Source organism: Galeopterus variegatus, unplaced genomic scaffold, assembly GCF_000696425.1.
Source record: "Galeopterus variegatus unplaced genomic scaffold, G_variegatus-3.0.2 Scaffold1637, whole genome shotgun sequence".
Classification (NCBI taxonomy): Eukaryota; Metazoa; Chordata; class Mammalia; order Dermoptera; family Cynocephalidae; genus Galeopterus; species Galeopterus variegatus.
The window spans coordinates 1,734-13,895 of NW_007727748.1; the positions used below are offsets into that span (position 1 = coordinate 1,734).

Consider the following 12,162-nt stretch of genomic DNA (forward strand, 5'->3'; position numbering starts at 1 on the left):
GGTAAGGGGATCGCAACCCCTTGGCTTGGTGTTGCCTGCACCGCGCTCAGCCAGTGAGCGCACCGGCCATCCCTATATAGGATCTGAACCTGCGGCGGAAGCGCTGCTGCGCTACCAAGCACTGCACTCTCCCGAGTGTGCCACGGGGCCGGCCCGAAAAGCTACGTTCTGAGAGGATACACTACCCCGTCCGACCCCTTCCCCAGGCTGCTTAGAGTGAGAGTGCAGAATCTCAGGTGACAGCGGTCACACCTGACAGTTTTGCCCCCCCCACCACCAGAAAGGCTGGCTCCCGGGGGCCACTGTGGCAGGTGGAAGTGGACAGTCGCTCAGGCCCTGGCCAGAGCCTGCAGCTAAGTGCCACAGCCACCTCTCCAGCACCCAGCCCCCTCCTTCCTCACCCTGGACAGCAGCTGCAAAGGCCCTGGGTCCCCCCCGGCCCCGTCAGCCACCAGCGGCAGCAGCTGATGACGCTGCAGCGCCACGTGCAGGGCTGTATTCCCCTCCTCGTCTTCGGTGTCGAGGCTGCAGCCGGCGTCCACCAGCAGAGGCACCAGCCCCACGTGGGCCTGCTGCACGGCCAAATGCAGCGGGGACTGGAGCTTCCGGTTGCGCACGTTTACGTCACAGCGGCCCTGGGGATGGGGGGTGGGCACAGGCTCAGCACAGGGATGCCAGTGGATCCCCCCTCCCCAGTCCCTGTGCAGGTCGGGACCCTGCCCGCACCTCCCGGATGAGGATCTGGGCCACCTCGCGGTGGTTGTTGAGGGCAGCCAGGTGCAGCGCGGTGAAGCCATCCTCCTTCTTGGCGTCCACCAGCTGCCGTGCCCGTGCTAGGATCTTCCTGACGGCTCTGTGGGAGCAGGGAGGTCTGTCCGGGGTCTGGAGCTGGCTCCAGGTGGCTCAGCAGTGTGCCCGCCCCACACTCACAGCACATGGCCCTTGAGGGACGCGTGGTGCAGCAGCGTGAAGCCCTGGCTGTTGGTGGCAGTGACGTCAATGCCTGGCACCTCTGTGAGGACCTCCACAATGCCACTGGCGCCGGCACCCGCCGAGATGGCAGAGTGCAGAGGTGTGTTGGCATGAGCATCCTGAAGTTGGGGATCAGTGTTCATTCAGCAGTGACTTCTGGGATCAAGCTGCCCCCTGCACCCCACGGTTGAGATCAGGGTACCTGGGAACTGGCACTCACAGGCAGGTTGACATCACAGCCGCACTCACACAGGACCCTCACCACCTCCAGGAAGCCCCTCTGCACGGCCACGTGCAGTGCCGTGTTGCGCGTGCCATTGAGAGTGTCTGCCTTGCACCCCGCGCTCAGGAGCACCCGGATGGTCTCAGGCTGGTTCCTAATGGGAGAGGAAGCGGAGCTGTGCCCACTAGCTGGGCCTCCAATCTCAATGCACAGCCCACAGCCCCTGACCAGACCTCACCCCAGAGCCGCATAGTGCAGCGCGGTGTTGCCCTCGTCATCTGGTAGGTCCATGCCTGCCCTTGCTTGCAGCAGCAGCCGCACCAGCTCCACCTGGCCCAGGCAGGCAGCCACCTGCAGGGCGGTCCTGCCCTGGTTCTTGGTATCTACCTGCCAGGGGAGCCAGCAGGTAAGTCCCCAGCCCCCTGCCCTTGGGCGGGCTGGCTGGCATGGAGTGGGAGCAGGGAGCTCACCTGCTCTGGGTGCCTCCGCAGCAGGTCCAGAGCCCTGGCCACGTTGCCCAGTACCACCTCCACCACCAGCTTCCCTGGGTGCTCCGGGTCACTCTTCTGGGACCGTAACTTGTCTAGGGCCATGCTCAGTGAGCCTGGGGGCAGGGCTGAGGTAAGCAGTGGCAGGGGCAGCTCCGCCTCCCACCGGCCGCCTGTGCTAGTGCCTCACCTTTGTTCTCCCTGGCACGCTCAGCCACATCCAGGTTGGCATCCTCCTCTGGACGGTAGGCCACCAGGCAAGAGGGGCTGAAGGTCCACCGCTGACCACCAACTGCCACACGCAGGTTCCCATCTCCAAACACCTTCACCACTTTCCCGATGCGGCCCAGGGCCTGAGGGGGAGAGGCAGGGTCACAGCAGGTCTGAGGTGTGTATGGGGATGGGGACAGAGACGGGTCACTCACAGGAGCCATGTCATCCGTCCACTCGCCATGGCCAGCCTGCAGCCGCTTCACTGTGTCAAGGTCGTCGATGACCCGGACCACATCTCCAACCCAGAAGGAGTTGTGCTGAGCAATAGAGAGGCAAGTAAGGCGCCCCCCCAGCCACGGGTGGCTACCCAGGGTCGTGCACCAGAAGAGCGAGCCCATCAAGGGCCCCAGGACAGGTAGGCGTGAACTTGGCTCCAGCCCTGCTCCCAAGAACAACCAGAGGGTCTGGCTGGCCACAGGTGACCAAGGCAGCCTTGGGTGGCCTAACCCTAGAACCACAAGGGTGATGGCCAGAAGCAGCTGAGCAGCAGCGCCCACACCAGACAAAAGCCAGCTCTGGGGAGGTGTGGAGACTGAGGTGCCACTCCCTGGGGAGCCTGCACACCGAAGGGACAGCTGCAGCACGGCCAAGGCTGGGGAGAAGGGCAAGGGGTGGCCGGGGTCACAGGGGCGGGGCAGTGCGGCTCCTCCTTCCACCTGTGCCCTCATCACCAGCGCACTCACTCTACTAACCCATCCTGCTACTCCCACGCCCCTCCTCCAAGTCCCCCGGTGTCCTGGACTCCAGGTCCAGAGCTGAGCCTGGCTTGTACCCTTGCCCAGACCTGCTGCCTCCCAGGGCCCCACCTGTGGGTTGGCTCTCACCTCGTACACCTCACTCAGTCCCCACTGCTCTGGGCAAGCGTCCACCTCCCTGTGGCCCCAACAGGCCACTCCTATCTGCCCCCAAGCCACCCTGGAGAGCATCTTAGAGAGCCTGCCCAGCGACCTGCCACCAGACAGTGCTGTCCTGGCCTCCTGTGTCCCCACCCCAGGCCTGCCCCCTCCTGCCTCACCGGCTCTTGCTGCCTTGCTCGCCTCTGGTCCCTCACACCCAAATCCCCTCTTTTCAACCCTGCTCCACTCGCCAGGCCTTCCCCTTCCCTCAGGGCTGGGGTCTCCTGGGTGGAGGCCGGCACCCTAGCCCTGCCTGACCTCTCCCAGAGCCGAGCAGGTACATGGAGAGGGTTACAGAGTGAGCGGATGGGGCTCGGCCCAGCCCCCCCCCTTGCACCTTGGTGAGAGCCCCAGGGTGGAAGGTCCAGCGGGTCTCCTGGTTGAACTGCACACGCACATCTCCGCGGTCCGTGATGCGGTGCACGGTGCCCGTCTGTCCAATAAACTGTGGTGGGGCATGGAGGCTGTGGCTGGGTCGGGTTGGGCTCTTGGGGGAGGAGAGGGCTGGGGAGCAGAGGGCCCGGGGGGCTCAGCAGGCAGGCAGCTCACCTCTGCCATCCTGGGGTTCCAGCCACCATGGCCTTCCTGCATCTCCCTCAGGATGTCTGTATCCAGCAGACACTTGACCTTGTCCCCATGCTGGAAGGGCTGGCCGTCAGCACTCACCCTGCGCTGCAGCTCTGCTGGCTTGCCTGGTGGAAGGCGGCAGTCCAGGCCTCAGGGAGCATCCCCTCCCCTCCAGGACTTTATGGCCAACCCCTGCCCAGCCAGGGCAGGAGGACAGATGGAGTGCGTGGGGACAGCCCCATACCAAGCCTTGGGAGATGCTCCTTGTAGTAGAAACCACCGGCTACCTCGCCCACACACTTGAGGTCCACCTTGCCCTTGTGGCCCACACGGTACACGTTGGTGGTACCATCAGCCCATGTCACGCTAGCCACACTCCGGCCTGTCTCCACATCCCAGCCACGGATGTCCACCACACGGCCTGGCTTCCCTTCCCCTCCTGGGGAGACAGTTTCCACCAGCAGGCTAAGACTGTGACTCGAGGCTGAGCTGTAGCTGGCCACAGCCCAGCCCCACCTCTCCATCCCCCCACACCCCCACTCACCGTCCTGTGAGCCCCACTCCCAGTCGGGGCCTCGCACCACCTTTGCACCCTGGAAGATGCCCCTTAGTGGGATCCTTGGGAGGCCTTGGCGGGGACTCAGTGTGACACTGCAAGACAGCAGGTCTTAGAGCCACGTAGGAGAGAGATGCAAAGGTGCAGGTTCCTGTCCAGTCTCACTCCCCCACCCCAGCTCCTGCTCACACCAGGTGGGGTCTGCAGGATGGGGGTCCCAGCAGGCAGCGTCCTCCACACTCTGGGAGGGGGCTCCAGGGGAGCCATCCGATGCCCCTGGGCTCAGGGCCAGGAGCGAGCCTGCTGCCTGCATTCTTCAGGGGATCTTTCCCGGTGCCACATGGCCTGTGTGCAGTCACACCACACCTGCTGCCTCCCAGCAAAGCAGGCCCTGGCCTGGCTCAGAGAAGACCTTGGCATGTGGGAAGGGGGGATGAGGAAAGCAGGCTGGCCGGCAGACAGCTGGGGCACAGCACACACACCCTCTGCGTGCAGGGAGGGCCAAGCAGACAAAGAGGACAAAGGGTGAAGCCTCTGGGCATCTGCCCCTGCCTAGCGGAGACCCCTCCCAGGCCACCCTCAGCACCTGGCCCACAGCAGTACTGGGGAGCCTTGCCGGCTCTAGTGTGGTGCTGGGACAGAGGAGACCCTGACCCCAGCACCAGCCTCTGCAGATCTGCTTGGTGGACATGTTGCCCTCCCCAAGGGGTGGGGACTGGTGTCAATGCCCAGGCCCCTGGAGTGACCATGACCTTGGCCATTCTTCAAGGAAATGGCTCAGGAAGGGATGATGCAGCGCCAGTCCTTGGTGTCCAAGGCGCCTGTCGAAGGCCCCGAATGTCAGCTACCCAGGACCCTGGTGGCCTGTCTGCTGTGGTGGGGTGGTCGGGGACTCACGGGCGCGAGTGGGCCGTCTCATAGCGCTCAAAGGCGTGGGCAAGGTCGTGCTTGCCGTGCATGTAGCACTGCGTGCAGAGGTCATAGTCGAAGCAGACACGGCACTTCCAGCGCATGCCCCGCAGCCCGTGCTTCTTGCAGCAGTCGCAGATGATGTTGGGGTGGCGGACGCCTGTGGGGGAGGCGGGGTCAGGAACGCTCCCCCACTGTCTCCTCCCCTCCCCCGCTCCCCGCCACACGCACCAATCTGCGCATTGTCGTAGAGCAGCAGGTCGTGTGCGCCCTGGTAGCCAGCGCGGTAGTTGGTGCGGGTGCCCTGGTCCCATTGCACGACAACCGTGCGGTCGGGGGTCGAGGGGCTGCCATGGTGGCCGAGCTCCACTACCGTGCCCACGCCGCCCTCGCCACCGTCCTGCTGGCCCCACTTCCAGTCCATGCCACGCACCACACGCATGCCCACCTGCACACCCGCCTGGGGATCCGGGTCCATGGCGTGCAGGGCTTCTCGGGGACCTGCAAGCAGGGAGCACCCTCAGGCCACATCAGGAGGCCACTGGCCCGCAGGATGGCCCTTGCCTATTCAGAGAGGACTGCCCAGGAGACACGTGTGGACCAGGAGCAGAGATAACAAAGAGCTACACAGAAAGAGGCCAGGAGGCACGTGCAAATGCCCTGGGGTGGGGAGGCAGTGACCAGAGAAGGCCCACAGGGGAGGGCACGGGTGGGGCAGCGTGGGGCAGGTGGAGGTGGCACAGCCCCCAGCAGGCTGGCCCACAGGATCAGGGACCAGCCCTGGTGGAAGAGGTTCTGTGACCGTCTGACGCGAGTGGATTCCATTCTAGGTGGTTGGCCCGCAGTGGATCATCAAATGTTTGCTCAAAAATAAATGGATTTCGGGCTGGCCCGGTGGCGCGCTGGATAAGTGCGCCGCTTAGGAAGCGCGGCGGCGCTCCCACCCGAGGGTTCGGATCCCACATACAGACCGGTTCCCGCTCACTGGCTGAGCGAGGCGCGGGAGCAACACCGAGGGTTGCGATCCCATTGCCGGTCCCCGGTCCGGTGCGGGGGCGACACTGAGGGTTGCGATCCGTTGCCGGACACGGAAAAAGACAAAAGACAAAAATAAATAAATAAATAAATAAATGGATTTGGGTTGTAGATGTCAGTATGAGAGATGATAGAGCAGTCGGAAAAGAGCAGACTTTCCTGGGGGGCCAATGGATAAGTCGGCCTGCACTTAAGACTTACTGTTCACAAGACATCACTAAAGACTGAGAGCGCAGTGGCACATGCAGGAAGGTACCTGCAGTGCACACACCCCTCAGGTACCTTATCTAGAGTGTGTTAAGGACCCCTACAGATCTACATGAAAAAATCAGAGAAAAAAATGGGCAAAACACCAGAACACACACCCCTGGGCAACTAACACACACGGCTTCTATGGACACTTCATGGGTGGGACACCACCCTCGGCGCTACACATCAGGGGATGGTGCAGCGAGGTCACACAGTACTGTGGGGGCCTTGGCAGAGGAACTGTGGCACGGCCACCCTGTGATGCATTCACAGAAGCACCTCCCTGTGTCCTCCAAGGTGAGGTGGGTGCTCATGTGGGGTTCGGGGGTTAGCCCCTGACAGAACATGAACCCACCTTGCCACATGCCACAGCAGCGTGAAGCTCACAAACGGACACTGGAGGGAAGTAGCAAAGAGCACTCACTATGCGACTCCATTCGTAGAACTTTTGCAAAGGGGGTGAGCAAGTCCAGTGACACAGACAGCATGGGCTCCAGGACCCAGGATGTGCCAGCGCACGATCAGGTGTCTATTCCAAGCGTGTTCACTGTGCAAATGAGGGCCACCCACAGCCAGTGCACTCTCTGTGTCATGCTATTCTTCAGTAAAGTCTTGTTAATGACATGAATGGATTTCTAAGACAGTGAAGAGGGTTAGGACTCGGGGACAGAGACAGCAACCACCACCTCACTCTTCATTTAACCGTCAGGACGGTGGCTAGGGAAGGAGTCAGCCCAGGGATGCTGCCTGATGCAGAGCTGGGGGACACAGCAGTCTCACTCCAGACTCATGTTCTTGGCCTTCGTCGGAGTTTGGAGGGACATTGAGGCTGGGTGGGTGCAGCTGCGGATCAGACAGGATGCTGCCAGCCGCAGAGGCCCTGCCAGCTCCAGTCAGGGCCTGGTGGCTCTGTTCAGCCACAGGACACTGAGGCCAGTGCAGGGCTTGGGGAGCACCAAGGGAAGTGCACCACGTGCCACCGCTCCACTCGGGCACTGCCCCACCCCCAGCTGGACACTGCATCCCAGGCCTGGCCAGCTCAGGAGACACCTGGCCCAGGCGAGGCTGCGGGTGGGCAGTGAGGAGGGGCCAGGCTTTGCCCCTCACTCCCACTCTGGCTCAGCATCTGGTTTCCACAGCCAGCAGTAGGGGCCCGAGGCCACAGGTTGTCCCCAGAGCAAGGCCCAGGTGAGAGCCCAACCCTACTGTGAAATTTGTGTCCAGCACAGGGGTGGTGCCACAGGGCTGGGCCCTTGGGCCACACCTCGCCTGGGTGTCCACGCTTATGCCTCCCTCAGATGCTCAAGGACACGAACCTCCTGGCCAGCCTGGCCTCTGCAGTTCTCCCTCCGCACCCCGCCCAGGACCACTGGTGCCTCCATGGAAATGGCAGACCTTTTAAAAGCAGAAGCCTTCCCTGCCTAGTGGCTAATGAGGAGCCTCTGCCAAACGGCTGGGATCTGCTTCTTCAGGGAAACCCATCATCTGACTACGGGGATCCCCTGCCGCTCCTCGGCTGACCTCCCCTCATAACCTCTGGAGACCCTGCTAAGATGTGGCACTAGGGCCTGGGGCCAGGGCAGGCTCCAGCACCAGGGGCTGCTGCTTCCTTCCACAGAACACAAGTGTCTGACACAGGGTGGCCAGAGCAGCCTCTCCCTTTCCTCGGCTGCGCCCCCCCACACACACAGCCAGGTACACAGCCACCACTCAGGGTGACCCGCACACCCTCCCGGGGGCCCGTGGTACAGATCCCCTCAGTCGGACAGTAAGCCCACGAGAGCAGGGCCCCTGAGGGTAGCCTGCATGTCCACTTGCTGAGCTGTCTGGCCGGGCCCCTACCAGTCTCCACGTTTACTGAAAGGCTGGGAGGACACATGAAACATGAAGAAAAGGGAATCCGTACTCGGCTCCTATGCTGGCCAGCAGACCCCACATCCCGAGGGCCTGGCCTGCCCAGGTCATCTCTACTCCTCCCAAACACTGTGTGCTGACTGCGTCCACCCCAAGCACAAGCAGCTGAGTCTGGCAGATTCTCTGTGGCCTGTCTCTGGTGATGGCCCTTGACTCTCCTCTGGAGACCCTCCCATCCCCACTGGCAGCTGTCTTGGAGGGAGGTCACCCCTCTTTCTCCAGGCCAGGCCAAGCAGCTTCTCACTGCCTGGTCTTCAGGGCCACCAGCTGCAGGGGCAGGCTATGCTGGGTTCTTGCTCCCTGGGTCCTGGCAGTGACTTCAGCTCTGCTCATGGAGCTCCAGGAAAGCTGCGGGCACAGCCTAGGCTGAGCCTCCCCACCCGCAGCCTCTTAACAGGGACCATCCCTGCAGACATGGTGGAGGCGGGCAAGGCTGAGGTAACAGCCTGCTGGCACTGCTCCTTAGGGGCACAGCGCCCCCGCCAGGCTGCTGACTCAGCCAGAACTGCATACACCCTCCTCCCTGCCAGGAACCCACCAGAATTGGGCACAGCTGTGGGGACACTCCCGCTTAGCAGGGGCAGGAATCTTCATGGGCAGACAGACCCAGCTGGAGGTCTCTGCTGGCAGGGGCACCCCCCTGCTGAGCCCTGAAACTGGCCCATCCCTGAGATGGAGGACTTGGAGCAGGAGAAAACCCAAGTGCCGCAAGCTGGCACCAGGGTCATTATGCAGACGGGGTGAGCCTGGCCTCTCAGCCAGAGCCAGCGTGACCCAGGCCAGCTGCCACACCTGCCACCTGCTGCTTATGGTCCCGCTGGCCACATGCTGCTGGACCTTTCCCAGAGAGACACAGGGGCAAGCATGGGAGCAAGCCTGTGCCCAGCCCTGCCCTTGGGAGAACAGGCAGAGAGTAGAGGTCCTGGTGCAGGGTGTCCATCTAGGTTTGTGGGAAATGAGGACCAGGCCTCTGCTTATGACCATTCCAGTGGGGTGCCAGGCTAGGTCCCCAGGGCAGTCCAGCCAGTGACAAAGTAGCCTGTGCCTCTGACCAGCACGTCTTTAGTCATGCCAGTATTTTTAGCACAGCGAGATAGTTCTCCTCTAGCCTCAGCCAGCAAACTCCCAATGGCTGCCCCTCATGGGAGCCCTCAAGAGTTGGGACACTGGTCAGGCTTCCTCTCCAGCCATACCTCTCGTGTCCTGAACCAGCACCCCCTGTTGCCCAGGGCTGCCCCAGCAAGAGGGGAGAAGCCCACAGGAGCACAGGCAGGGGAGCTCAGTGTGCCGACTCATTCCACAGCACCTCCCTAAGCCTGAGACGTGTAAGCACAGAGAAGCCCAGCCCTGGCAGTGCCTGTGGCCTGGGGGCCTCCCTGGGGCCTCCCCTCCATACCCCCATCCCCAGAGGTCTTAGGGTCTGTCCTCTGCTTCAGAGGCAGCACCCTCTGTACAGCATGACGTAACCCTGGCTTGGGCCTCCTCATCTGAGCACCACCTCCAGCAACGCCTCTCTGCTGCCTCCCCCCCTACACAGTCACTGCAGGGACAGCCAGGGGACACTTGGGCTCAGCATTCTAAGACCTTCTCGAGGGGGGCTTTCTAGGCAGCTCTGCACCTCCCTCCACCTACCTCCTTCCTGCCCCCTCCACCTAGTCTTTGTCACTGCTGTCCCCAGAGCCTAAAATGTCATCACGGATCACATTCCACCTGCTGTCAGGTTCCCAGCACTCTGGACTGAGGGCTCACGACCTCAACTCAAAAGCTCTCATCAGGGGTGTGTGGGGTGGGGGCAGTGAGTGAGGCAGGGAATAGGGTCGGGAGCAGGGGGGCGGCATTGAGCCCCAGACAGGCTGGGGGAAGGGGACCCTCTTATTCCCCTCCATCTGGGGGGTCTCTCCTCACAGGGAGCTGGGGACAGAGTGTACCTTTTTAGGGTGGCATGGTCATCCTGACCACCTGTGAAGGGCCTGCTCTGTCTGCACCGCTCACAAGAGCTCGGGGCTGTGTGGTCTCACAGGCAGCCTGGCCATCTGAGAACGGAGCTTGCTGCCAAACGGATCGTCCCTTGGGCTTCCCTAGCCCTCACTGTCTCCTTGGGACATGGACAGGCATTTCCAGGCTGGGGGCTGAGTCTGGGCAAAGCTGGCCCCCTGAGGGCCCTGGCTGCAGGCCCAAGAACAGCGGACCATGGGCCTGCTGTGCCCGAGCCTCTGAGCAAGGCTGGGAAGCGGCCTGGATGCCTGGACAGCACTGTGCACCAGGCTGGCCATGCCGCAGACCTCCAGTGAGTACCACCTGCCCAGAGGCACCTGAGATGAGGAACATGTGATGAGGTGAGAGTGGCGGCCGTCATGGAGATGGGCTGACGGGCCCAATCAGACCCTCTGGGACAGATGCTCCTCCTAGGGCCCCTCATCACTGCTGCCTCCTCCCTGGACGTGCACTGCCACAGGCTGCTGATGACCGCCCACGTCCAGCCCTTCCTGGAGAGCAGGAGGCCTCTGAGCTGCCCACTCCCACCTTCCTATCCTAACCCCGCAAATCTCTAGGCAGAGGAAGGAACCTGTGAGCCCTGAGCACTCTGCAAAGCTGGCTCCCGCCTGCCCATGGCCAGTGAGCTCTGGGCTGGAGGCCGCTGTGGAAAGCACAGATGCCCGAGGCTGGCCCAGGCTCCCATGCCAACCTGGCCGAAGCCTCCAGAGACAAGGAAGCCAAAGACAGTCCACAGCCGCGCAGGAGCCATGGCCCAGTGAGTGTGGAGGGGCTCCGGGGTAGGCCACCCTGTCCAGCACTCTCCAAGAGCTACAGCCATCACAGCCCCAGGTATACACATGGTTTTACTTTCAAAACCACAGTTGCCAAGCCATTCCCTGCTACCCCTCCTGTAAACATGCAGACAAGGCTGCACACTTCAGGACGCTGAGTGCTGCCACATGATGCGCACTTGTGCACGCCACCATCTCCGTGGGAAATTTACCCAGAGACTGACCGACTTATTCTTCTGCCAGAAATGCTGGACTCTAGGGCCGGCCCGTGGCTCACTCGGGAGAGTGCGGTGCTGATAACACCAAGGCCCCGGGTTCGGATCCCATATAGGGATGGCCGGTTCGCTCACTGGCTGAGCGTGGTGCTGACAACACCAGGCTAAGGGTTGAGATCCCCTTACCGGTCATCTTTAAAAAAAAAAAAAAAAAAAAGAAATGCTGGACTCTAGGGCCGGCCCGTGGCTCACTCGGGAGAGTGCGGTGCTGATAACACCAAGGCCCCGGGTTCGGATCCCATATAGGGATGGCCGGTTCGCTCACTGGCTGAGCGTGGTGCTGACAACACCAGGCTAAGGGTTGAGATCCCCTTACCGGTCATCTTTAAAAAAAAAAAAAAAGAAATGCTGGACTCTGCCATCGACCCCAGAGTTCACAGACCATGCCCCTGGCTGGCACCTGAACCCCCTCGGATACTGCGGCTACTGATATTTATGACCCTGAGGTAGTGGGGACTAAGGATTCGGGCGAAGACGTGCTTTAGTAGAACCAGAACCTACCTCAGAGCACGCACCCGCCTCCAGTCAGCATCCCAGGCACTTAGTTGCTACTTTCTGGGTCACAAATTCGCTCAGCCACCAAGATTTTCTGCTGGAAACTAGCAGCCATGGCCAACACAGAACACAGCAAGCGAAATAGGCAGCCAGTGAGCCAGTCTGTGAAAAAACGGTTTTCAGCAGGCAGTTTTACACGTTCAGCACTTACTATGTCAACCACACGAGCCACCATCAGGTCTGTTCTGTGGCTTATTGCTTTCTCTCCAAAAGAAACTACCAACTCTTAGAGGGCAGAAGTATTTCCGAACCATAAATTGGAACGACGTAGGAGTAAGGTGCTCCCCTACTTGTAATATTTTATTTGAAAGCTTTAAAAAGCCATAAAAATGAAATGGCATCAGCTAGGAAGTTAGCAAAGGGCATTTACTCTGAAGAACAAAGTTACATGAAATGTAAGGCAAAAGACACGAGCCTGCCCTTCTCCTTGCACCTCCAGCTGTGCCCAGTGACACTGTGTGGCACGATCAACTAGCAAAAAC

The 12,162-nt window shown here is 61.5% G+C and overlaps 1 protein-coding gene across 3 annotated transcripts; it reads right to left on the reverse strand.

The window, feature by feature from the left end:
* Positions 1 to 312: 312 nt before the first annotated feature.
* On the reverse strand, positions 313 to 11,944 carry MIB2 (mindbomb E3 ubiquitin protein ligase 2). Of its 3 annotated transcripts, XM_008578135.1 has the most exons (15): positions 11,627 to 11,944; positions 5,116 to 5,385; positions 4,873 to 5,044; positions 3,964 to 4,070; positions 3,664 to 3,858; positions 3,402 to 3,544; positions 3,190 to 3,297; positions 2,109 to 2,213; positions 1,874 to 2,036; positions 1,666 to 1,799; positions 1,434 to 1,582; positions 1,193 to 1,349; positions 931 to 1,091; positions 727 to 853; positions 313 to 635 (listed from the first exon to the last, which is right to left on the reverse strand). In XM_008578135.1, exons 2-15 carry the CDS (start codon positions 5,360 to 5,362, stop codon positions 354 to 356), a joined length of 2,250 nt encoding a protein of 749 aa, XP_008576357.1. In that variant the 5' UTR covers positions 5,363 to 5,385; positions 11,627 to 11,944; the 3' UTR covers positions 313 to 353. The 3 variants fall into 3 exon arrangements, with proteins under 3 accessions (XP_008576357.1, XP_008576358.1, XP_008576356.1); XM_008578136.1 differs by lacking the exon at positions 3,190 to 3,297; XM_008578134.1 differs by having other exon boundaries at positions 1,874 to 2,213.
* Positions 11,945 to 12,162: the final 218 nt, after the last annotated feature.